This window comes from Diorhabda sublineata, chromosome 1, assembly GCF_026230105.1.
Source record: "Diorhabda sublineata isolate icDioSubl1.1 chromosome 1, icDioSubl1.1, whole genome shotgun sequence".
Lineage (NCBI taxonomy): Eukaryota > Metazoa > Arthropoda > Insecta > Coleoptera > Chrysomelidae > Diorhabda > Diorhabda sublineata.
Genome location: NC_079474.1, coordinates 12,849,756 through 12,874,378, shown reverse-complemented (window position 1 = coordinate 12,874,378; position 24,623 = coordinate 12,849,756). Strand labels below are relative to the sequence as shown.

General features: G+C 30.7%; 4 protein-coding genes and 1 non-coding gene across 10 annotated transcripts; 3 read left to right on the top strand and 2 right to left on the bottom strand.

Moving 5' to 3' along the window:
- Nucleotides 1–258: 258 nt before the first annotated feature.
- Nucleotides 259–1,020, bottom strand: LOC130453214 (cytochrome b-c1 complex subunit 6, mitochondrial). The gene is made up of 2 exons (XM_056792842.1): nt 782–1,020; nt 259–507 (listed from the first exon to the last, which is right to left on the bottom strand). The coding sequence occupies exons 1-2, from the start codon at nt 911–913 to the stop codon at nt 334–336; spliced, it is 306 nt and encodes a 101-aa protein (XP_056648820.1). The 5' UTR covers nt 914–1,020; the 3' UTR covers nt 259–333.
- A 571-nt stretch (nt 1,021–1,591) lies between these two features.
- Nucleotides 1,592–14,976, top strand: LOC130447625 (histone-lysine N-methyltransferase SETD1). Of its 2 annotated transcripts, XM_056784551.1 has the most exons (19): nt 1,609–1,851; nt 1,926–2,160; nt 3,549–3,834; nt 3,885–4,243; nt 4,297–4,624; nt 4,676–5,023; nt 6,572–6,757; nt 7,135–7,318; nt 8,573–8,593; nt 8,683–8,709; nt 9,008–9,347; nt 9,407–9,986; nt 10,055–10,306; nt 10,403–10,678; nt 11,157–11,493; nt 11,550–11,843; nt 11,901–12,082; nt 13,463–13,633; nt 13,726–14,976. In XM_056784551.1, exons 2-19 carry the CDS (start codon nt 1,928–1,930, stop codon nt 13,897–13,899), a joined length of 4,578 nt encoding a protein of 1,525 aa, XP_056640529.1. In that variant the 5' UTR covers nt 1,609–1,851; nt 1,926–1,927; the 3' UTR covers nt 13,900–14,976. The 2 variants fall into 2 exon arrangements, with proteins under 2 accessions (XP_056640539.1, XP_056640529.1); XM_056784561.1 differs by lacking the exons at nt 8,573–8,593; nt 8,683–8,709 and having other exon boundaries at nt 1,592–1,851.
- A 1,645-nt stretch (nt 14,977–16,621) lies between these two features.
- LOC130444357 (mediator of RNA polymerase II transcription subunit 21) lies at nt 16,622–17,447 on the bottom strand. 2 transcript variants are annotated; one of them, XM_056779449.1, is made up of 3 exons: nt 17,290–17,447; nt 17,018–17,236; nt 16,622–16,878 (listed from the first exon to the last, which is right to left on the bottom strand). In XM_056779449.1, exons 1-3 carry the CDS (start codon nt 17,329–17,331, stop codon nt 16,693–16,695), a joined length of 447 nt encoding a protein of 148 aa, XP_056635427.1. In that variant the 5' UTR covers nt 17,332–17,447; the 3' UTR covers nt 16,622–16,692. The 2 variants fall into 2 exon arrangements, with proteins under 2 accessions (XP_056635427.1, XP_056635434.1); XM_056779456.1 differs by having other exon boundaries at nt 16,622–16,872.
- Nucleotides 17,448–18,098: 651 nt separating this feature from the next.
- Nucleotides 18,099–18,170, top strand: Trnat-ugu (transfer RNA threonine (anticodon UGU)). The gene has a single exon. It is a non-coding gene; the product is annotated as a tRNA-Thr (tRNA).
- A 329-nt stretch (nt 18,171–18,499) lies between these two features.
- LOC130450785 (glucose-6-phosphate exchanger SLC37A2) lies at nt 18,500–23,432 on the top strand. 4 transcript variants are annotated; one of them, XM_056789414.1, is made up of 12 exons: nt 18,500–18,719; nt 18,948–19,094; nt 19,667–19,830; nt 19,880–20,100; nt 20,183–20,315; nt 20,371–20,534; nt 20,599–20,691; nt 21,668–21,709; nt 21,904–22,105; nt 22,737–22,885; nt 22,937–23,138; nt 23,190–23,432. In XM_056789414.1, the coding sequence occupies exons 2-12, from the start codon at nt 18,952–18,954 to the stop codon at nt 23,360–23,362; spliced, it is 1,686 nt and encodes a 561-aa protein (XP_056645392.1). In that variant the 5' UTR covers nt 18,500–18,719; nt 18,948–18,951; the 3' UTR covers nt 23,363–23,432. The 4 variants fall into 4 exon arrangements, with proteins under 4 accessions (XP_056645392.1, XP_056645400.1, XP_056645406.1 ...); XM_056789422.1 differs by having other exon boundaries at nt 18,502–18,719; nt 18,975–19,094; XM_056789428.1 differs by lacking the exon at nt 21,668–21,709 and having other exon boundaries at nt 18,504–18,719.
- The last annotated feature ends 1,191 nt before the right edge of the window (nt 23,433–24,623 follow it).

Genomic DNA, 24,623 nt, shown 5'->3' with positions numbered 1-24,623 from the left:
AAATAAGTATTCCCAAAAAAAATTCAATTTGGCCATTTTTAAATCTTAGTCATGCCATCTACATGGTTATTATGAAAGTTTTTATGTAGGTGTTATAGATTTCTGTAAACAATATTTTAGTTTGAATTTGTAGATTCTAGGGAAATGGTTTCATCAGTTTGGCATAGCAGCACAGTTCTAGCTCATTTACGAAATTAAAATATTTACTAGAGGAAAGGGTGGAAATGTGGGATATGTTTATATTAAATAAAAGATAAATTCATAAGTATATATTTATTTCCACTAAATTATTTGCCTATTTTGAAACATCAAACATTTTTTAACCTTAAAATTTTATTTTAACTTGCTAAAAAGGTCTTTAGAAACACAGTGGTCTACAGCATGCATTAAATCAAATAATTCCTCAACGCACGTTTCTGTAGTGTGTGATTTGGAATTAACTCTATCATTACATGCTTGGTATTTTTCTGCTAATTTTAAACAATGAGCATTTGCTTTGCATTGTTCCTGAAACGAAAATTTTACAATTGAATATAATCAAACCAAATGCGTTAATAGTATAAATATGAAATACTTAAATAATGAATAGCATTTGTTAATTTGGTTGATATGGCATAAAACAATCACGATATAAAAATAGGTTAAGTCATAGGTATTAAAACAAAATGAATTGTATTAAACTTAAGTTGTATAAGAAAATGATCAATAAAACCACATAGATTATAATAGGTTTCTTTTCATAGAATTCAAATTAGAATTTATTTAATTTAAGTAAAATTACCCGTAAGGTTTCTTGAGGATCTACTAGCTCAACTTCTTCCTCTTCTTCACCACCACCTTCTTGTCCCTCTTCTTCGTCTTGTGCTTTAACTGACAACAATTTTGGGAACTTTAAAAATTTGTCAAAAAACATTTTTATAGATATTAGAACCTTTTTTATTAAAACTTTTTCCTTACGTAACTTTACCTAAAAGTAAAGGTACTTTTACAAATATAACTTTGACATACGATCGGATTGTGACAACTGACATTTCTGAAGTTGATTTGACAAATATTTTGTATACACAACCAATCACTTATGAAAATAGTATATTTATTACGACGAAGTAATTTATTATTGAACAGAAATTTCGAAATTTATAATTTAAATTGAAGTTATTAAACTTATTTGCAAGGTTAACATCTATAGATCTAATTTTCAGTAGAATATTATTTGTCAAATATCGGATATTTGTGATGTCTATGGGACTTTTTAATAAATAAATTTAGAATACGAAACATAATATTGGTTTCTAGTACATTTCTTAAGAACATTTCTCCCGTTTCCTAAGTCACCCACAGATTAATTATAATAATACATTCATATTCTATAAGTTTCAAATGAGGCTGGATGCTAGGAGCATTATACATTTTTTGTTGATTATCAAATCAGCAACTATACAGTATTGAAACAAATTAATTTAAATAAAAAAAATAAATATAAATTTTTTAATTCACAATACGTAATAATATATTTCTGTGAATATTATAAGATTTATATTATTTTTATAGTTTTTTTTATAAAAATTATCTGATTAGTGTAGTGTACTATGACATTTATCGAGGTTAGGTATAGACAGTGTAAGAACTGTGCTTCTCGCTGGGCTTTTATTTCAAAATATTGTCGCTCAATACATTCAAATACATTTAATATTATAATTAAGTTTTAGTTGTTAGTAATAATATATTATCTAAAATTATTTCATCAAAAGTACCATGCCAATGTATTTCATCTTTGAACCCAGTTGAATTCTAATTGTTTATTTCATTCTAATTTCGTTACTAAATTTTGTTACTGAAATCCGAGAAGAGGTAAGTTTTGTTTTTAAACGCGAGTTACTTGTTCGATTATTAATTTAATAATTTGTATGTTTTTCATTTAACAGATATGAATGGAACTACAATGGATCGTCATGGACACGGCCAGACAAATCCTAAATTGCCTCGAAATTACAAATTAATGGTTGATCCATTTTTAACAAAAGGAGCTACTAAACTTTATAGGTACGATGGATTTATACCAAATGATACTTCATGTCCTCAAGTTGTACCCAGGGATCCTAGATCTCATCTAACTAGAATATGGACAAGATTGGAAGTATTAGACCTACCAGTTCCGAGGTAAAGTGAAATAATACGAGATCTTTACATATAATGTACATTGTCTTTTACGAATTTTAATTTGTTAAAAATCTTGGTTATTTATGATCAAAAGATACTTTTTAATAGTATTTTTTTTTGTATTTGAGAGTATTTAATATTTTTATTGGCTTTAAAACTATTTTTACGAAACTATTTATTGTAAGTTTGTGAAAATCGTAAAAATTTCGAAAGTGAGGTTATGTGTACATTGAACAACTTCAGCATCAGTTTATTGTTTACATAAACAAAAATTTAAAATTACCTTGATCATAAATTCGGTTATATATATCATAATATGATAAATTTTTGTTAGGAAATTTTTCAGATTATAATTTCTTGAATAAATAATTGCAATGTCAGGTTTTGTCAAAATTTTTGAGAAAACAAAATAAGTTATTTTTGTTTTTTTAATATAGTTGAAAAGTTTCTTTTTTTTGCGTTATGATGGGAAACTTTGAATCATATCCCCAATATTGCATCAGATATTGAATTTTTTTTATATGTAACACTTTTACGTATAGTTAAGATTCGATTTTCTTCTAATCTCTCTTTTATTTCTTCAACTTATGGTATTATTTTGTCTGGTTAATTGATTCAAACCAAATTAAACTAGATGGTACTAAAATATTAAAACAGTGTTCCAAAAAGACAAATTTTAATCCACGACGGAAAAAAAACAAAAAAAAAATATCATTAGACTTAAACAGAGGAACAATAAGCTATTAAACAGAAACTTCCCTAAATTCTGTAATGAATTTAATAATCTAACTGTTAAGAAGTCCTAGATTTGACATTATACCAATGAAAACCTTGGATATTAATCCAGAAAAAGTTAAGTTTGATTTAACACGTTAACTGCCAATTTTCACAATTTTGTTTAATCTCATTGTTATCATTAAAAAACTAATTTAAATAGTTATCACCGAAAGGGATTCGTTGAATTTTGTAACCGAAATCTCCTAGAGGGAGTTCATAGTAGTATTGTGGGCGGCCAAGGGGCCGTCGTACCAGTGGCACTCCAAATTGTCCATGATGTTCATGGTGTGGAGATTTCTTTCCTATTTAGTTGGAGCAGTTGTTTGGTGTGGGGCTACGTGCGTCTTTGCTTGTCTCATGCCAGGTGTCTTTATCCTTCCAAGCAGATTGTTGATAGACGCGATAGTCACACTTTTAGCTACACCCAAGATGGGTTTTGGGTTCATCGGTGAGGTTGCGTTGCATTTGTTGCCTGAGTGACCAGGTACCCAAACGAGCGCCTCGAGGTAGTAAATTATGAATTGTTTTTCAGAGTTGGCAGTCAATGTGTTGAATTTGAACTACTTAACAAAACCGATCTGTCATTATTTCAATATAATTTTCGATTTTAGGTTCAAAATCGATGTTAATTACATTGGTGAACCGCCAGCGATTGAAGTAACATTATTTCACTTGAACGATAATATAGACAAATTATTTTTGAGAGACATGTTACAAAAATTTGGCCCCATTGAAGAATTATTTATTTATTATCACCCGGTTACAAATAGACACTTAGGAATTGGTAGAGCCATATTTGAAACAATACAAAGTGCCAAGACTTGCGTCGAAAAATTGAATCAAACTAGCGTTATGGGCAAGGTTTTAGAAGTATTTTTGGACGCATTCGGAGAAAAGGTATTTCATATAAATTCCTTTAGTTTTAGAATAATTTATTTTCTTTCCAGTGTAAAGCTAAGTTTGAAGAGATCACAACAGAAAAAAAACCCGCGGCTCTTCCACTAAATACCGAAACTACGCCAAAAACAGAAGTGAAAGTTGAAGGAGAAAAATCTTATGATCCCAAAGACGAAGAATTCGATGAATCAGCAGAGCGATACAAAAAGGAAAAAGATAAGGAGCTTGAAAAAAAATTACGAGACAGTAGTGATAGACCTAGAGAAAAGGAAAAAGATAGATACGAAGGTAGGAGGAGTTATAGGAGTAATGATTTTTCAACTCCAAGTAGCACGGATCTCGGTTATGGAACTGCTCCTAGCGAGTTTTCCGCTGCTAGTTTCGGATCTGCTGGTACAACACCTTTAGCGTGAGTAAAAATGATATAATTTCGTAATAAAATATTACTTTATAATTTTCTAGATACGATTATCATGGTCACCATATACCACCCCCTATTCCTAATCATTTTCCTTTCACCACACCTACTTATCATCATATTCCCGCACCCCCGCCTACTGTATGGCCCACAACTCCAATGGCTACTCCCCAATGGCCTCCAGAAAGCTGGGATACATCTCCTGCGGGTTTAACGACACCTGTAGCCTCTAATATTAAATGGAGTAGTAATGTTGATGAGAAACCCCAGCAAAAAAATAAGGAAAGAGAGCATAAAGAAAAAGAAAGAGAGAAAGATAAGAAGAGGGATAGCGGGAAGAGTAAAAAGGAAAAAGAACGCGAACGGGACAAGGTAGATTCATCTAAAATTCAGAAGTTCAATTAACAGTATTAATGCTTTTAGGTCGAAGAAGATAACAAACCACTAGATCTGGATACTCGTATCGCTCTTCTTCTAAAAGATAAAGGATCTTGTGGTATGGCCCCGCCTTTTCTAAGTTTCGGCGCCGATTCAGACGACGAATCCAAATCTACTGATTACCTGAAACAAGTTCCTATTCCTACATCATTGGATAGTGACGATGATGATCGTTCTAGTATATCTTTGAGTGATATGGCTATAAATCCACCTGCACCTGATACGGATTTCGATTTTTCCAAAAACGATGAAAATTCCCCTCTCTCTGTACCACCATCGCCTTTCCTTTCAATGGAAATTTATTTAAATTGTCATCAGCTAGCATTAGAACAGGTAAGAATTTAATTTTAGTTGAATAATTTTTTTCCACAGTGAGAAGCATCCAAGTCAATTTTAGAGGAACCAGAACAATTTTTAATTTTCGAATGTTATCAAGATGATTTAGTACAGTGCAAAAGTGTTTTTATACAAATAGTGTTGTATTAGTGAATTTAAATAAAAAAAAAACTGTTAAATTTGTTGTAAACTAGTGTCAGTTGTATCGTGCTGAGTGAACTTTCAATGACATTGTCTAGTGACTATAAGAACAAGTCTAAAATACTTTGAGAAGCCTATAGTGTTCTAATTGAGTATAAACTTTATCGAGACTATATAATTCAATTGACCATGTCTTTTTATATAAACAGTGTTGTGTTAGTGAATTCAAATGACAAAAAAACTGTTAAATATGCTATGAGCTAGTTTTGGAACCAGATAAAGATGTTGTGGTTGTTCTCATTTAAATAAAATAAACCTACAGTGAGAAATATCTGAGTCAGTTATGTTCTGTTGAGTGAACTTTCAAGTGACATTGTCCAGTGACTTAATAACAAGTCTAAAAGACTGAAAAGTCTCTAGTGTTTTAATTGAGAATAACTTTATCAATTTAATTTAATTGACTGTGTGTTTTTATACAAATAGTGCTGTGTTGGTGAATTTAAATACTGAACAAACTGTTAAATTTGCTAAAAAATAGTGTTGAAACAGTGTAAAGATATTTCCCTTGTTCTTATTTAAAGAATCTAGATCTACAGTGAGATAATTTTTGATTTGCAGTCTTTTGCAGTTTAGTATTGAAAAAAATGAGTCATTTTTAGTACAGTGTATATTTGAAACCAATGGGAATTGAAAATTGAAACTTTGACTATCTTATAGAATATTTTTTTACATACAGATTGAACTTAAGCAGAAATTGTCTTCAAAACTTCATGAGTTATGAGCTGATTTGTGAACCCATGTTATTTCTTATTGTAATAAAATGAAAATCCCTTTTAAGACACTGTATATTTTAAATTAATGGTAATAGACATTTGAAACCTTGACTAACTTATAAAACAATATTTTACGTACAGATTCAGCTAAAGCAGAAATTGTTGTCTTGAAAATTTCATGAGCTATGAGCTAAATTGTGGACTCACGTTATTTAATATTCTAAAAAATAAAAATCATTTTTAAGACCCTGTATATTTTAAACTAATGGTAATGGACATTTGAAACTTTGACTAACTTATAGAACAATCTTTTACATACAGATTGAGCTAAAGCAGAAATCGTTTAGGAGTTAGGAGCTCATGTTATTTAATATTTAAAAAAAATGGAAGCCACTTTCAACACTCTGTATATTTGAGGCCACTGGTAATAAAACGTTACTAAGAGGGTTTGAATCAATTTAGTAGTGTCGAATAGTTCAGTGTGGGGTTAATTTAACTCATAATCGATTTTTTTATAAGTGATAGTGAATATAAATTAAAAAAAAATTCTTTCCGAAAAATGGAAGAGTTGAACAGCTAGAGAGTGACTAAGTATAATTAATGGTGGTGAAATTTGAGTTTTTTCTTTTAGGCTGTAGTAGCGAAGCAGCGGGAGGCTTTGGAAACGACGGCGTTATTGAAAAAGGCACAAGAAATGAACAAAATTGGTAGCGATATATCTTCCAGTGAGGATGAATTGTTGATCGGTGGCCACAATTACAGCCCTATCAATACATCCGAATTCAAAAACGAATTTGTCATGGAAAAAGTGAGTAATGTAAGTATACACTTATTATCAAATCACAAAACAAATAAAAAATGGCATTTACTTACGGAAATACTTGGATTTAAGATGAAATAATTTAATTTTTTTTATTTTCATAGTTTTTCTGATGTTTAATTAGGATCCGATTCCTTTTGTCCCTTCTTTTTTCTTTCAACTCAATTATCTGGTTTATCCAACTATTTTCTACCCCCCCCCCTTTACCTCTTTTGACACTTTTTTTGTTAATTTTTCCTATTCCTCATCTATTATTTTTTCCTCTCTATTATTTTCAAGTATTTCTTTTCGATTACGTGTACTTTTTGTCTCTTGTACTTTGTAACATTACAAGGTATCCTGTAAACGATATTAAAATTATTTATTAACTCAAGGACGACGATCGGATGAGTTTGTCATCGTTAAGTAGTAACGAGAAGATAGAAGAAGCAAAACCGGAACCGCCGCCGCCTCCGTTACCTCCGAATCCTCCTACAGCAGCTCCACCTCCTTTACCACCCATACCTGGACTTTACCCGCCGCCGCATTATCCGCCAGGCATTCCGCCACCTTATCCAGGTAAGACTTCGATTATTTTATTTTGTCATTGTGGTTTTGTGTGTCACCCTGTATAACTACCATAAGTTGCTTGAAAGAATCTACAAAATTTTACGTAATATTCATATATATCACGGTGCTAATTAATATTGATTAATTGATTAGCAAATGCTGTTGATATTTATAACAATGCTTATAATTCCCAAATGCTGTTGATATTAATTAAAATACTGTTAATTAGTAAATACTACTACTATAACTATATAACTATACTATATATAATTGGTATTAATTAATTGATTAGCAAATGCTGTTGCTGCTGATATTAATAACAATGCTTGTAATCCCCAAATGCTGTTGATAAATAAACATTGTTAATAACAATGCTGATAATCCCTGATATTAATAACAATGCTATTGTCTATCAAATGTTGTTGCTGCCGATTTTAATAAAAATGCTTTTGATCAGCCAATGCTGATATTAATTATGCTGTTGCTAATCAAATTCAGTTATGCTTATAATTACTAAATGATGTAGATATTAATTACAATACTGTTAATTAGCAAATACTGTTGCTATATCTAACAACTATGCTCATTATAATTAATTAATTGATTAGCAAATGCTGTTGCTGTTTATATTAATAACAATACTATCAATAACAATGCTTATAATTACCAAATGCTGTTGATATTAATTACAATGCTTGTTTTAGTATTAAATCGATGATGTTGCTATTGATTTTTGAAAATATGCTGTAGAACAGTAAATGTAGTTGCTACTGGTATTAAAAGTAATGCTGTGTCTGTTAATAATTGAAAAAAATGCTATTGTACAGCAAATGCTGTTACCACTGATGTTAAATGCTGTTGACAAGCAAATGCTGTTGCTGCTGGTATTAAAAACAATATTGTTATCAGTGAATGTTGATACTGTTATTTTATGTTTTTCAAAAGCTATACAATTAAAACAACAATTTTTTGGAAATATAGTTTCATAACATCGACTTTTAATTCAATAGTTTAAATAGACTTCAGTATTTTATTAACTTTACGTTTCTATGAAGAGTTTTTACACGTCTAGCGGTGTCATTTTTTTTTAATTAAACCAACTTGAAGGAGGGTATTTCATTTCGAAACCCTTATAGTTTGCGGTCTCTTCGTTTATTGACTAGGAACCCAGAACAAAGATATTTCTTTGATATAATGACTTTTTGACTATTTTATTCCACATTTTTTTGATAATTTATTGTTTTAATCGTTTTATTACTATAGCTGCGTTATTAGGAAGACCAGGTATATATTTTTCTTTCTTTCGTGTTATAAATAATCTTATTCGTTTGTAAATATAAGTAGTTAATTTATTTTTTTATTTTTATTTCAAGCTACGGTTCTACAAGCAAATTTAAGAGGTAATATTTTATATTTATTTGATAACCGAAGTGGAAAAGTAGATTAGATTATAGTTGAAGCAATACACCACTTTCTGAACCCTTTAGTAGTGCAATTATTTCACAAACCGTTTAAATTAGAAATTGCTATTAAACTTTGGGGCCTTTAAGTAAAATTTTTCTTCTTCCCTTTCCAATTGCTTTTATTATGATCCTGAAATTTTAATTCTAGTTGTTTTTTCTATACCTTATTCCGTGTATTATATTTCCCAACCAATTTAATGGAAAAAAATAATTTTTTTTATTGTTTATTTTGAAGGTTATCCAGGTCCTCATTATGCCACGCCGTTTCATCATTACCCGACTCCTCCTCCTCCACCTTCGTACGGTCATCAAAACTGGCGACCTACGTATCCCTACGGTGGTCACCACATGTACCTTCCTCCGTTCCAATACGCCCAATTTCCACAATACCCTACACCGCAGTATAATCCTTATCAACTTCCCCCTAAAAAAACGGAAGATAACAAAAATTACCCCCACGCCGCCACCATTAATTCCGTGATACAACAAGTGACCCAAGAATTGAAGACCATCCTTAAAAGGGACTTTAATAAAAAAATGGTGGAATCTACGGCGTTTAATAAATTCGAATCTTGGTAAGTGGTAAAAAAAAATTCATAACCACGTGTAGTAAATTAATTGATGGATAATGTAGGTGGGAAGAAGAGAGCTGCAAAGAAAATAAGATGAAAGATAAGGAAGATCAACAATCGGATAAAGCAGTTTTGTCGCGAGACAACATCAACGTACTTTTAGAATCGACACGAGAAAATCTCTACAGTAACATAAACCTGGATTCTTCTATGGGTATGGGTTTGGGTTTGAAAGCGTCCCTACCGAAAATGCCGAGTTTCAGACGGAAGAAGATCCCGTCTCCCATACCAGAAGATGAGGACGGTCGAAAAGCATCCGATAACGAAGAAATAATCCACGATTCAGATTCGGAAGCTACGGCTAGGAGGGAAAGAAAGACTTCTGTCAGTAGTACCAGTAGTTCGTTTAGTACTTTCACGTCATCGAGCGACAGTGACAGTTCAGACGAAAGTTCTTCGGATTCGGAAACCGAAGCAGAACAAATAAATAGGAGTGGAACTCCCGTAGCTAACGAAATTAAAAAAATTAAAGAAGAAGAAGAAATGGAAATCGAGGGTCGACTAAGCGAACCTATGGAAGAAAGTAATTCGCCGCTACGCGACGATATACAGGCGATGAATAAAACTCCTGAACCGATACAAGTAAGTCAAATGTTACACAACCTCAACACGTATATATTCGGTAATTTTGTGTCGTTTGTATATTATAGATCGATCGTGACGATTTGGCAGCTATTAAAAAACCATCACCGGAAACTGTTCATAAAAAATCTCTAATTTACGATAGCGATAGCGATATGAGCGATACGGAACGAATGATTTTAGAAAGACGTAGATTAAATACCGAATATATGGAACAGATTGAAAAAGAAAAACAAGAAATGTTAGTAAAACAAACCAAAGATAATAAAATTACTACGGACGAATTGAAATTAGAAGAAGAAAGTTCGATTGAAATGAAGGTACTATTTCGAGACACCTCGTATATACTGATTTATCGAAAATTTGTTTTCGAAACACCTCTTATATACTAATTTGTTTCCTTATTGGAATTTTAGGATGTTATGGAAAAATCCTTGGAAGAATTGGAAGCGGAACGGGACGCTTTATTACAACAAGTCAGAAATCCTGAACCGCCTTGTATAACAGACACGAAAGATAAATTGAAGAGGGTATTTGATGAAGTGGTGAAAGAAAAGTTCGTAATGAGTGAATCGGAAGATGAAACGAATCGTGATAAGAAGAAGAAACAACGGATGGATTTGAACGGAGATATAACAACGGTTAAAAGGTTATCCGAAAGTTCAACTGGCGAAAGTAGTCCTTCAAGTCAAGTAAGTGATCATACTTTTATTATTACCGCATATATGTTCACTAATTTCCTCATTAAATCCAATTTAGTTGAACAAAAATTATATTTATATTTTATTATCATTTATATACTTTTTTCTTATTCCAATTATTTCTAACATTTTTTATTTTGTTGTTCTCCGTATAATGATTCATATCACTCGATTTTTCAAATTAGAATCAATATTTTTCAATATTCACAATACATACATTTAATTTATATTGGATTTAAATTTAACGTGTATGGTCCGCTATAGTAAATTATTGAGGTTAGGTATGTGGATTTTTATTCAAATTTTTCAATATTTATAATTTAATTTTATATTTTTCATCAATATAAGTTGCATATTTTCATTTATGTACAATATTTCATTTTTTTTGTAATAAATTTTACAAATTTAAGTAATTACTTTAGCTGACCACACACTAATATATAATTAATTATGATATAAATTATTATAGGTTGTGATTGAGCATTCGTATTGCATGCAACGACCAGATTTACCGAATACGCAACAACAAGATCAACAACACGATGCTACTGTCGTCCTTAAGGATCACGAATACCTACCGAAAGAAGAAAAAATTGAAATTCAAAAACCGGTATCACCTAAACCGGTTAAACCCCGTAAACAGAAGGGACGTAAAAAATTACAAGAATTACAAAATAAATACGATTACGAAAATCAATATTATTGGAAAAAATCTGATATTCCTTATAATATACATGGTGGGATTCAACATAAGATTAGAGATCAAATGTCTGAATTCGGTATTATTTACGAATTTCTCGCTAAGGGTGAGTTTAATAAACTATTCGACCCTCAAAATTCACTGAAATGTATTTTTGTTTAGGTATCGACAAAGAAGATGTAGAATATATTAAAAAATCTTACGAAGAAATGCTCTCGAATGACACTATGGGTTATTGGTTGAACGATACCCATTGGGTGGATCATTGTATTACGGATCTCTATTCTAGTCCTCCAAAACGAAGAAAAAAAGACGAAAGACAACACGTGACCGGTAGTGCTCGAACTGAAGGTTATTATAAATTATCGGCACACGAAAAATCTAGGTACAAATATCATCATGCGAAATCGCACGCCATTACTACGACTTTGGCATCGGCGGCTGTTAATAAACAAGGTAAAAATACCATAAGATAGATTTTTTTTTGGTATATTTTAATATTTTCTTTTGTAGGATTAAGTAGGGAGGCGAGATCGAATCAGAGGAGGTTGCTAACCGCTTTCGGTGGTGATACCGATTCAGATTTGCTTAAATTCAACCAACTGAAATTTAGAAAGAAGCAACTTAAATTTGCGAAATCTGCCATTCACGATTGGGGGCTGTTCGCCATGGAACCAATCGCAGCCGATGAGATGGTAAGGAACAACATGTTTATAGAAAAAATTACAATTTTGTCTTCTTTTTCCATTTTTTTCTTGTAAGTTTTTTTTTTATTTTTTCGTTCAAGTTTTGTTTTCTTATACTGTTTTTTCAAGTCTGAGATTCTTAAACTACACCACTTTGAAACATTATTGATTTTAATGAAAATGTCCCTGTTTGAGCTTCTCTTGGACTCTACGGAGACCACTTTGGAACCACCGTTTCAAATTTTATCAAAAAAATTGACTGTTTTTGATATTTTATGACATTTTGGCATAAAATCTTTTCACAACTTTTCTTTAATTTAATTGTTGTTTTCTTTTCATTTGAAACATTCAAAATTGCACTGATTTTTATTTAAATGTATACATGTATCTGTTAAACCTCCCTTGGACCTTCCGGGGATTAACCTGGATCAATTTGGGAACCACTATTCCAAATTTTATCAAAAAATTTGACTGTTTTTGATATTTTTATATTTTGACAGAAAATATTTTTCAACTTTTTCTTTAATTTAATTGTTGTTTTCACTTTTCTTCTTTTCATTTGAAACCAGATGTTCTTAAACGTTCAAAATTGTACTGGTTTTTATGTAAATGTATATAGTATCTGTTAAACCTCCCTTGGAGCCTCCGGGGATTCACTTGAATCAATTTGGGAACCACTATTTCAAATTTTGTCAAAAAAAATTTTTTTTTATATTCTTATACTATTTTGACAGAAATACTGGTGAATATGTCAGTTAATGGTTTATAAGTTCTGCAGGATCAAATTATTTTTCATCTTTTTTTAGTATTTTTTTTTCTTTGTGGTCCTTTTTATAATTTTTTTCATTTAATTGTTATTTTTGTGATTTAATACATTTTTTATATTGTTTTAAATCTAGTTTTGATAGAAATGTACACGGGGCCCTGTTTTATCACCTTTGAAGCTCTGGGGGCCTTTAGAACTACTTAGAGAATCCCAGATTAACTGTTTTTGATATTTTTATGTTATTTTACCAGAAAAGTTGAATCATAGATTGATTACCTATTTAAGAGTTTTGCAGGATCAAATTATTAACAACAATAAATTTCGTCTTATTTAAAATTTACAAACATAACCTAAACTGTTAGTTGATAGAAAGTGGATATGAAATGAATATTAACAAAAGCAGTTAATTGTCGAAATTATATCAAAAATTCAAATGATAAATGGTTTAGTACAGGAAATTTTTTGTAATTAAAAGATTAGAATAGAAAAAGGTGACCTAATGTTATATTTTGTACATTTTCCACTTATTTTCTTAAATATTCAAATTTAACCAATAAATTTTGTAATTTTCTTTCAATATTCATTTTTATGTATGTTTAGAAAACTTTGATTTCTTGTTATAGGTTATTGAATATGTTGGTCAAATGATCAGACCAAGTTTGGCCGATCTAAGGGAACAGAAATACGAGGCAACAGGAATTGGTAGTTCGTATTTATTCCGTATAGACTTGGAAAATATTATAGACGCCACAAAATGTGGTAATCTAGCCAGATTCATCAACCATAGTTGTAACGTAAGTACAAAAATCAAGTTTCCCTTAGGATTTTAATATGATACCCCCTTATTGTTTTTATATTTATATCAAATTTTGTTATTAATTTTCAGCCAAACTGTTACGCAAAAGTGATAACTATTGAATCACGTAAGAAAATTGTGATATATTCCAAACAGAACATAGGAGTTAATGAAGAGATAACGTACGATTACAAATTCCCCATTGAAGATGAAAAAATACCGTGTTTGTGTGGCGCTCCCCAATGTAGGGGTACTCTCAATTAAATTGGTTCTGAAGACATGGATCTAATCTAATGAATTTAGTTATTCGTATCTTTTCAAATGTCTGATAAGGATTTCGGTACCTCTTTTACCTTTTTGTCCCTAGTTTATTTCCCATTTCTTCTATCACCTTCTTTTTTTCACCCTTTCATATCTAGTTTGTTTGGTTTATCAATTTCTGTCTTGATCTCTCTCTTTGTGTTCCAATGGTGTGTTTTATCTACTCTATTTGTACTTTTTCAGGTGTCAAATGAGGTCTTCGGTACATCTTTCATCTTTTTAACCCCAAAGTATCAAATTTTGTCTTGATATTCCTGTTCATCTTTTAACAGTGTATCTTACCTACTTTATTTGTACCTTTCCAGGTGTCAGATGAGGGTTTTGTACCTCTCACACCCCTTTATTCTACCGTCTCCTCTTTTTTATCTTTTTGTCGCTAGTTTATCAATTTCTGTCTTGTTCTGTTCCTTAGTTTTTCAATGTTGTGTCTTATCTACCTCATTGTGTCAAAATAGGCCTTCAGTACTTCTCCTATTGCCTCTTTTACCTTTTTGACCCTGGTTTATCAATTTTTGCATTGATATCTTCGATTTCAGTTCTTGTACCTATTTTCTTCTTTTCACCTTTTTGTCCCGAATTCCTTCCTTTTTTAATTGTGTGTTTCACCTACTTTATTTTTTTCTTTATCCTAATCCATGACGATTCAGAAGTTTCTTTTTGTTTTCTATTTTTGCCTCTGTTGTTACATTATGTTTCTAATGTCTTTGTTCTTTTTGTCCCGCTATTAAATATACATTGTGGGAAAGCGACTAACGATGAGGTGTAAATATTTTGTACAAATCGGCGATCTTTATTTTTTTTTTTGAAAAATGGATGTGTGATGTTTTAAATAAAAAAACATTCTAGGTTAAGTGTGTATTGTATATAATAGAATCGATAATTGTGAACTTTTTTAATTGAGTTATTTTTTATTTGTAAATATATATTTCCTTTGTATATATTAGTCATAATCCATTATTGTTAATATTGTTTTTAATTGAAAAAAATAAGCTGAAAGAGAGAATATACAAAAAAATTGTAGGTATGGCTATTTATTTTCCACTACCCATTAAACCTTTTCCTACAAATTTGTTATTAGGGAAGGACAAAGAAACAAATTTAACTTTCTCTTTTTGTAATTTCTACATTTCCTTATTCTTTCATTCCCTTCACTTTCCATTCATTCAATTTCTTTTTTTGCTTGTGTCCAATTTTGAACACATTTGACTTCTAAATATTCTTATAACATTTCTCTGTATCATCCTCTTGGATTTCCTCTTCTCTCTTTAACAATCATTTCTTCTTTATATCAAGTTTTTTTCTATTTTTGACTACTTACATCTATCACCTCCTTCGTCTGTTGATTCGATTTCTTCCTATAATTTGCTTTTCTCCAATTTTGAATACATTTGTCTCTTAGATTATCTATTATCATCTGTTTCCATTGTCTCCCTCTTTTTTAATCAATCATTAGATTGTTTTCACATTCATCACTTCTTTCACCTCTTTCAATGTATCCCAGTTTTTCATTTTGTTTCTAGTTTTTGCTACCTTTTTCTTCACTTTTGATCTCATTTGTTTTCCACATCTAATAATGATTACATCTTTTATCTCCTTGGTCTTCATTCTTTTATTTTACTCTCTGATATATTTAAATTTATTTTTTTGCGATCTCGCTTCTTCTATTCTTGTCTTTCCAGTTTTTTATTTGTGTCTTCTCATATTTCCTTCCAATTTCGAATTCATTTTTCTTGTAAATCTGTTGTTACCTCTTCTTTCCATCATCTTCTTCGCCTTCCTTTATTACTTTTACTTTCTGGTTTTCGTTTCCAATTTTTTGTAATTTCACTCTTATTTTTTATACTCCTTCATCCTTTAGATCTTCTAATACTGCTTTTCTCCATTTTTCTTTTAGATCTTCTAATACTTCTTTTCTCCACCATATCCTCAATATTTCTATCTATTTCTTAATCTACTGTGTTGTTTTGTTTGCTCTTCCTTTCTCTTACTTACCACTACTTTATTTCTGTTTTTTGCCATTTGTCTTCGTTTTTAACATCATTTGTCTTTTATATCTTCTATTTAGAGCTTCTTACTCATCTTGATATTACTAATTTCCTTTTTAATTTGGTATTTATCATGCTTTTGTTACATTTTTTGCTTTTATCTTTCTTTTGCTTACCACTACTTTAGTTATTTGTGCTTTTGCTAATTCTTTTCATTTTGCCCTCATTTCCTTTTTCAGTCTTCTATTATTCCTTGACCCCACTTCTTCTATTCTTGTCACTCTATATTTTCATTTCCTTCTGTCTATTTTGAACCTATTTGTCTTCTAGATCTTCTATTAGTGCCTTGGTCCTCCTCTTTCACATTTTTTTTGCTTTTTTGTTATCTTTGCCATCTATTTTTCCCATTTCTTTGTGTGTTTTGCTACTTTTCTTCATTTTGAACCCATTCGTTTTATTTTTACTATATAACAACTAGCCATTATTTTCTTCTTATATCATTGGCTTCTAATTTTACAAGATGTTTGTTCAAATAATAATGTATAAGGTATGTATATTCGTTTTTTTTATCTATCAATAAATTTTTGAGAATTTTCAAACTAAAATGTTGAAATCTAAAAAATACATTTAGACATTTTACCAGAAGTACAGCTAATAGTAATAAATAAATAATAATTGTTTCCAATGGGTTTAAATTTTTAATTAAGGACCTTACACACTATAAATATAAAATTTTAAAAAAACCTATAAACTAAAAATCCCTGTTTTCGCTTTTTGTAACAGCCTTTGTTAAATGTTGCATGTCAAGTTGTGCTTGAGCAATATCACTAAGAGCAGCTTGGATCTTTTCTAACAACTCTTGGCCGTTTCTAACAACGGCTTCCAGTCTTTCGGCAGCTTCTTGATTCTCTTGTTCCAATATTCGAAGACTCTGTAACTAGAAATATCTACATCCAAATACAATTGTTCATATTCTCCTTTAAATATGTTACATCAGAAACAAATTACAACTAAGTTTGAAAAACGGGCAGGTATTCAAATTAAAATAATAAAAAAACATCAATTAGAAACCATACCTGCAATTCTGTAGAACTTTCTTCGCTAGGTAAAGATTCTATTAATGTATCTATATCTTTTGCACATCTAGCTATCAAAGTCGTGAATAATTGCACATAATCCTCCTGATTTTGTTGCTGTTGAGGAGTCTGCGATCCACTTCGGTCGAAATTGGGGAATTTACTTGGTGGGGCGAATTGTTGTAGAATACCAATACTGTTACAGAAATGTTCTGCTTGCTAAAAAAATAATTTACTGTAGTTATTTTTGTTTCACGGTAAAGTACACTCACTTTATTTATACAATCTTGAAGTTGAGTGAGCCTATCTGCCATTTTAGGATCTTGAAGTAGTTCGTCAACAAGACATTTATTTTTTTACTATTTTAAAAGTATAAACATTGGAGTACCTTATTTTCATTAACTGTTTCGAAGTAAAAATGCAAACGAAATATCGATTCCAAAAATCGAATATATTATTCATGTGCATCGATGTTAAAACCATAGAGTTAATATTAAAGATAAAGAGACGAAAGTGTAACTGCTGAAAGAGAGACAAAGAGCATCGGTTCACCACTTTCTATCTACTTTACTCACTTTTGATTGGTATTTTATGCATAGCAATATTGAAGATCCAATCAGAATGAAGATAAATAGTGGTATAGTAGCGTAGTAGATCGGCCAAGTGCCGTTAAGCACTTTCTGCCCATCGTGCTCTAGAGAGGGGTAACCAATGTACTTTCTCTCTCTATCAGCAGTTCGGATGCATTTAAACAAGCTTTCATCTCTATCTTTAATACCAATTCAATGGTTAAAATTCAAAATATCGATTATACATCATTCTCCACGTTTTATCAAAGCGCCATCTTTCCACCCGTTCGTGTACAATTATACAGATACCTGTTTTATTCATCCTTTTTTATGGAAAATAACTTTTTATTACAGAGAGCCAAAATAAAGACGGTTCCAAAGCCGAAATTTATACGGTATTTGGTACAATATGCTTCCTACTCTATTTATAATATTAATAAAACAATAATTATTTAATATGAATTACAAATTAACTGAATTATAAAATAATTTTCTCCATTGTTTATTACATAGCCTCTTTAGCTCAGTGGCAGAGCACTGGTCTTGTAAACCAGGGGTCGTGAGTTCAATCCTCACAGGAGGCAGCGATGGGAAGCATTTTTTTTTTCAATTTTGCCAAATAATAAAATTTAACCTACTTACTTTTTATAAATTATTTTTTTTATTAAGCTAATAAATCATATCATTTTGAACAGTACTGAATTTTAACTATTTCAAAAATTTGTAAGCTTTGCCCGTTTTCGTAAAGTCTACTTTTTATTTACAAATTCTTTAATATTGATAAAATAAAAAGTTATAGCTATCCACTTCATATCTTTCAATAAAAATACACAATAGTATCTTATATAACGATTTTTTTTTGTTTTCATAAAACGAAAAATAATTTAATATAAAAAATTTGACAACGTTGTTATGTTTTCCTTCCATAACCCTATTTTTTTTCTATGATGTCATCAGTTCAAAGTAGAATCTGTTATCTCTTGGTACAGGAAAATTAGTAGATTAGTACAGAGAAAAATTTTGCGAAATATTTATTTTAGTTTAGATTATTTGTTTTATACAGTATTAATTAATTGATATACACAAAAACATGTTTGTAAAGTGTACTTCATAGGTGTGTGTGGTTATTTCATGTAAGTATATTTTATTACTTTTCTTGGTGCAATTGTCCTTTGTTTATAGTAGTACTTTTAATTAATGAATTCAGAAAGTTATTAATACAGAATTGTGTATTTATATATTCAATATTTCTAAACATTCATTAACAAACTTCACAATCCTTGATATTTCGTAAATTTAGATGATGTGTAAAAGTATTAAAATAGTAACAATTGGTCTACATGTTTGAAATTGTGTTTTAGATTTATGCTTTGTATTTTTGGCTACAGGTTAAGATACAACAAAAAAATTAAAATGAGCTTTGGTTCGGATGTTCCTTGGGGCATTAGATTTATACAGAGATTTGCTGATATTTGCTGTCCTAGGTTTTATTTCAACAGGGAATTATGGTAAGTATAAATCTGATTTTTTAACATATTTTCAATCCCTTTTAATTGCTTTTTATATTTCCTTTTAGAAATAAAATACTCTTATGATGATACTTTCTAATCTTAAAAATGTTATACTAAATAAAATAACAGAGGTTAATGTGATACTAAGATAATTATTTATCTTATGTGTATTTACAAATACCAATATTATTCTAGAAGGTTTTAAATGTTGGTTGTTAGTCCCATTTTTAAGAATAATTTGATTATTAACAATGAAGTTGATGGGAGTAGTTCATTTGAACCATAGGTCTGTTTGCCAAGTTATTCTTAAAGTCATGTTAATTTCTCATATTTTGAATTAAGAAAGATGACAGGAAAAAATGAAATATCTAATTGTGATTTTTCAATACAAGGTTTGATCAAAAAGTATGAAGAAATTTGTTCATTATTTGTAGGATTTTATCTAGTTTTGTGGTTGAAGGATGTCCCAACCGTTATTCTTGAACTGCTTGTCTCAACACACCCATTAAAATCACATATTTGCTACATTTCTGATTCGAATCATTCTTATTGTCGTTTATTTCTTTCAGTTATCGAGGGAGCATCGTATTTTTAACTTATATATCTTACATGTGCTATCATTTATCAAGAAAACCCATTTCAGTTGTGAAAACAGTGTTACATAGAAACTGCAGTAAGCTAGTACCTCCGGATTCAAATGAACCCAGTAATTGGTGCGATTGGGCACCATTCGGTGAGTAAAAACAAAGAAATGTAACACATAAATTGATTATTCGTTTCAGATGGTACTGATGACAGTGCCTCACAGATGCTAGGCGAGTTGGATTCCTCCTTTCTTTTTTGTTATGCTATTGCTATGTTCGTTTCCGGTATTATAGCTGAGAGGGTGAATATAAGGTATTTTCTCAGCATTGGTATGATATTGTCAGGCGTTTTTACATACTTATTAGGATTCGCCAAAACTTATAATATACATAATCTCTTTTATTATGTCATCGTTCAAGTGAGTGCAACAATTTATTATTTTATAATTTATTTTGATTTGTTTATTTTTGTGTGTTGCAGTAGAGTACCTATATTTTTAGGGCATGGGAGGGATATTTCAAACTACAGGATGGCCTGGAGTAGTAACAGTTATGAGCAATTGGTTTGGAAAAAGTAAAAGGGGGTTAATATTCGGTTTGTGGAATTCGCACACTTGTATAGGAAATATTTTGGGTAAATTGCTTGTGGTTTTCTTCATATATTATATTTTTACGTTATGTCTATTTAGGTACTGCAATAGCAGCGGAATATGTGGAAAAAGATTGGGCGTTATCATTCATGATGCCGGGACTTTACATTGGAATTGTTGGTTTCGTTGTGTTTTTGTTTTTGGTTGTTAATCCGAATGATGTAGGATGTGCTTCTCCTGATAGGGGTGTGGAGATTCGACCGGTGAGGATTTACTATAAACAATAGTAAAAAGTCCTCTTTAATGGAATGTTGATGATTTTTTTAGAAAAGAAACAGCCGGTTGGAAAGTGGGATAGTTAACGATTCTTCTGGTTTTGATTCAGACGTAGATGATACTGAAATTATTATAGGAGAACATGTGAGTAGTTCGTTTGTACTTGGGTGTACTGTAAGCAGATTTACTCATAATTTTGATGAAATTTCGTTTTTTCTTCATATTTGGTTGCAAATTGTCCATTGACTTGTTTTGTAAATATTTTTGCTTAGTATACCTATCATAAGGCATGAGGGTGAATCCTTATAAAATAATATTAGTCGTTAAAGAAGCATCAAACAATTCAATGAGATCTCAAGTGGGGTACTGGAGAAATTGAGAGAAAACTGCCTCTCTGAGACTCCAGGTCCTAAATAAAGGAAAGGAAGACATATAAAAGAAAAAACTTCACTATATAAATGCCTACAAGGAGAAGATACGGAATTTTTCTTCAAAACTTCATGTTTTACAACCATAAATGGTAGGAAGACATAAAAAGAGGGAAATTACACATAGAAATGCACCAAATCAATCACGTGAAGAAGTAGAGTCTCCAGGTTTCACGTAAAGTGTAGAAATATACAATAAGGAAAGAAACTGCACACTCAAGGTCTTGAACCAAATAATGACCACAAGAAATTAGGAGAAAACGGCCTCTCTGAGATTCCAGGTCTTATTGATACCTGGAAGAAGTAGATTCTCTGCAGGGTTCATGTAAAAGACATAAGAGAAATTTCCCAAAGTTGTAAATAAATAAATGCCTTAACTTCCCTTTGAGAGCCTCTGTTTGACACTTGTAAAAGGTAAACATACACAAGAAGGAAATATGCACACAAAGTTTTGCACCAAATAAATAATTTGGGGAAATGGAGAAACTTCATTTCCGATATTGTATGTCTTCATACAAAGGGAAAAAGATTGAGTAAATAGGTGTCGATTTTTGGTTTAGAGTATTTTTTTTAATAAATATATTTTGTATAAATCCTTCGACATTGATTTGCTTCTATTATGAACAGAAATTAGTAAAAAAAATTTGTTTATTTACAAAAAAAATTGGATAACTAGTTATATGATTTTGTAGGATATCCTTACTCGTTCGCGTCATTCAGCCACAGATTCCTTAGTAAGTGCTTCATAATTTTTTTATAATCGTCTTCGCTTGTTTATTGCTTGAAAAAAATGGAAATTTTTGCTTTACGGTTGATGCTTCGGTCGGTAAAAATGCCTATTAAGGTGAAGGAAAAAGGGGAGCTGTGTTTTATAGTTGTAACATACCCTTTTTGTACCTTTACTATGGTATGTTCAATTTTTTTTCAGGAAGTTCAACGTAGGGCGACAGAAAATTCGCTCTTACTACCTAGATCGAATTCTGATTCGATTCAAGTAGAACAAGAAGCCATCGGATTTATAAATGCATTTCGTATACCGGGTGTTGTAGAATTTTCATTAGCTTTGTTTTTTTCAAAGCTAGTTAGCTATACGTTTTTATATTGGCTTCCTTTGTACCTGAACGCATCTAGTAAGTAACTATAATTTTTTACAAAATTATGTAGTAACTAAAAAAATTCGATGTGTGTTGAAAATTAATAATTTTCAACTTTTTTTACTTTTCAGATCTTTTTATATGTTTTTCTTGATAAATCGTCGTAGAAGCTTTGGAGCCAGTCCGGTTCTGCTATTTGTTTACATTTCCCAAATCTAGCCACTTGATAGGTCGGCTTGGTAATGTAAACAAACAAAAGGACCGGGCTGGTTCAATAACTTCTACGACAAGTTATATTTGTTACAAAATTTATTAATTTTTCTTCATAAATCGTCTTGACTTTAGATATTTTGAAACAAAAAAACAGTTTAAAATTGACATTTTGACCTATTTCAGACTTTACATAAAATATTTTACTCACTACTTTAAAACAAATCCATTTATTTTTTGAACAGTAAAACTATTTATAAATAATAAAAAAAGCAAAATAAAACTTTATTATATTTGTCTAGAAGCGTTCGAGCCAATCAGTACTGCTGTTTGTTTACATGATCCAAATTTGTTACTTTACAGGTCCGCTTGATAATGTAAACAAATAACAGGGCCGTACTGGCTTCTCACTACATAATTATTTATGAAACCGGTGTAACTGTTTTTTTTTTCTCAGCATCGATGGGTGCAACGGACAGTGCAAATTTCTCCATATTATTCGACGTCGGTGGTATAATCGGAGGCATAATTGCTGGATATGCCACCGATAAAACAGACATGCCGGCAGCCACTTGTTCGCTAATGTTAATTTTAGCAGCTCCTATGGTAAAAATACTGAACATACTTTATCTATGAATTTATTACTATTTTTTTCAGATGTTTATCTATGAAAAAATTAGTGTTGTACATCTAGGACTGAACATGATTTTGTTAGTAACAGTTGGAGTGTTAGTAAACGGTCCCTACGCCCTTATAACAACGGCAGTAGCTGCCGAATTAGGTACACACCATTCGTTAGAAGGAAACGCTAAAGCCATGGCTACTGTTACGGCCATTATTGATGGTACTGGATCTATCGGTATGATTCTTGTCACTAGTTATCATTTTATTTGATAATATCTTGTTTCAGGTGCTGCTGTGGGTCCTCTAATGGCGGGATTCATCAAGAGCTACGGTTGGCAAAACGTATTTTTCATGTTGATGGTATCGGATATATGTGCGTTGTTCCTTCTGGTCAGATTAGTTAGAAGGGAAATCGTAAAATTGAGGAATTCTCGAAGAACTGCCATACGTATTGAATGATATCGAAATTTTAGGTATATAATTGAATGTTATCCACTTGAACGTTTCAAATTGTATCTAGTTACCACAAAACGATCAATGTAACTTTCGTTTGTTGTCTTGTCTTGAATTTTGTAAAATTTAACATTTTTTATAGTTATTTTTTTAGTTTATTTGATTGATTTTTTCCAAAATATTCCAGATAAATGACAAAACTGACAAAATTTAATATTATCTCATAGAATATCAATTTTTTTATCATATCTTTAACAATTGAAATGGTTACTGAAAATGTTTACAAATCTTTTTCTCTCTGTTCTTGGTAAAGTATGCGTTCATAGTCCAAATTAAAATTCAGCTAACCGGGGTTGATTAAATATTTTCCTTTTTTAAATTTTTTGGTTATTCTAACAAAATTTGACTTCAATAGTGGCCTTTTAGGCTTTTTTTTTTCGTCCAAAGTACAATAATACATCTTTAGGATGGGAAAATTACTCGAAAAAGTATTTTCCCATTGATTCATTGTCGGATTCTTTTATTGATGGGGAAAATCGCTCAAAATAACATTTTCACACTGATTTATGTTGCAGATGAGAAAATCATTCAAAGAGTCTATTTTATATTGATTCATTGTTATGAAACATATTTTAGAAAAAAGAATCATCTAAAAGACACTTTCCCATTGATTCATTGTTCTTACACTTCTATTGGATCAGAAAATGGCCCAAAAACACACTTTTGGGCAAATTTTTTGCAGTAACCAGTAACCCATTTATTAGATCAAAAAACCGTCTAAAAAGACACTTTTTCTTTTGTTCATTATACTAAAACATTTTTCCACAATTTTTTTTGCGGGGCCTATTTGTTAGATCAAAAAATTACTTAAAATGATACTTTCCATTGATTCATATTGCTAAACCATCTATTAATTTGGAAAATCTCTACAAAAGACTTTTTTCTACTGATTTTTTGCGCCGAAACATTTGTTAGACCAAAAAATTCTTTAAAAAGACATTTTTATTTTGATTAATTTACTGAAACTTCTATTGGATCAGAAAATCCCTCCAAAAGGACTGTTTCTCATTGATGTGTGTTTTTTTTAACGGAGTTATAAACATATATAACTGCTATAATTGTTGAGTTACTTCTTAATTTAGGCCCACTTAATCTTTTATCAATTTTTTTCCCAATTCTGGGTATTTAGATATGTAATAGGCAATTTTTTTAATCCGAAGCTCAAGTAATTTACACAAGAAACGTTTTTATCATATACAATTAATAA

What these genes read in the sequence shown, in the direction of transcription:
- LOC130453214 (XM_056792842.1), bottom strand. Translation starts at nt 913, where the DNA reads ATGTTTTTTGACAAATTTTTAAAGTTCCCAAAATTGTTGTCAGTTAAA. An exon ending in ATCCTCAAGAAACCTTACGG is followed by an intron (nt 508 to 781) that starts GTAATTTTACTT and finishes TTTTCGTTTCAG; the next exon opens with GAACAATGCAAAGCAAATGC.
- LOC130447625 (XM_056784551.1), top strand. Translation starts at nt 1,928, where the DNA reads ATGAATGGAACTACAATGGATCGTCATGGACACGGCCAGACAAATCCT. An exon ending in TTAGACCTACCAGTTCCGAG is followed by an intron (nt 2,161 to 3,548) that starts GTAAAGTGAAAT and finishes TTTCGATTTTAG; the next exon opens with GTTCAAAATCGATGTTAATT. An exon ending in AAAGTAGTCCTTCAAGTCAA is followed by an intron (nt 10,679 to 11,156) that starts GTAAGTGATCAT and finishes AAATTATTATAG; the next exon opens with GTTGTGATTGAGCATTCGTA.
- LOC130444357 (XM_056779449.1), bottom strand. Translation starts at nt 17,331, where the DNA reads ATGGCAGATAGGCTCACTCAACTTCAAGATTGTATAAATAAA. An exon ending in TTCAAGATTGTATAAATAAA is followed by an intron (nt 17,237 to 17,289) that starts GTGAGTGTACTT and finishes TTATTTTTTTAG; the next exon opens with CAAGCAGAACATTTCTGTAA. An exon ending in AAAGTTCTACAGAATTGCAG is followed by an intron (nt 16,879 to 17,017) that starts GTATGGTTTCTA and finishes AGATATTTCTAG; the next exon opens with TTACAGAGTCTTCGAATATT.
- LOC130450785 (XM_056789414.1), top strand. Translation starts at nt 18,952, where the DNA reads ATGCTTTGTATTTTTGGCTACAGGTTAAGATACAACAAAAAAATTAAA. An exon ending in AAATTATTATAGGAGAACAT is followed by an intron (nt 20,692 to 21,667) that starts GTGAGTAGTTCG and finishes ATGATTTTGTAG; the next exon opens with GATATCCTTACTCGTTCGCG. An exon ending in ATTCAGCCACAGATTCCTTA is followed by an intron (nt 21,710 to 21,903) that starts GTAAGTGCTTCA and finishes ATTTTTTTTCAG; the next exon opens with GAAGTTCAACGTAGGGCGAC.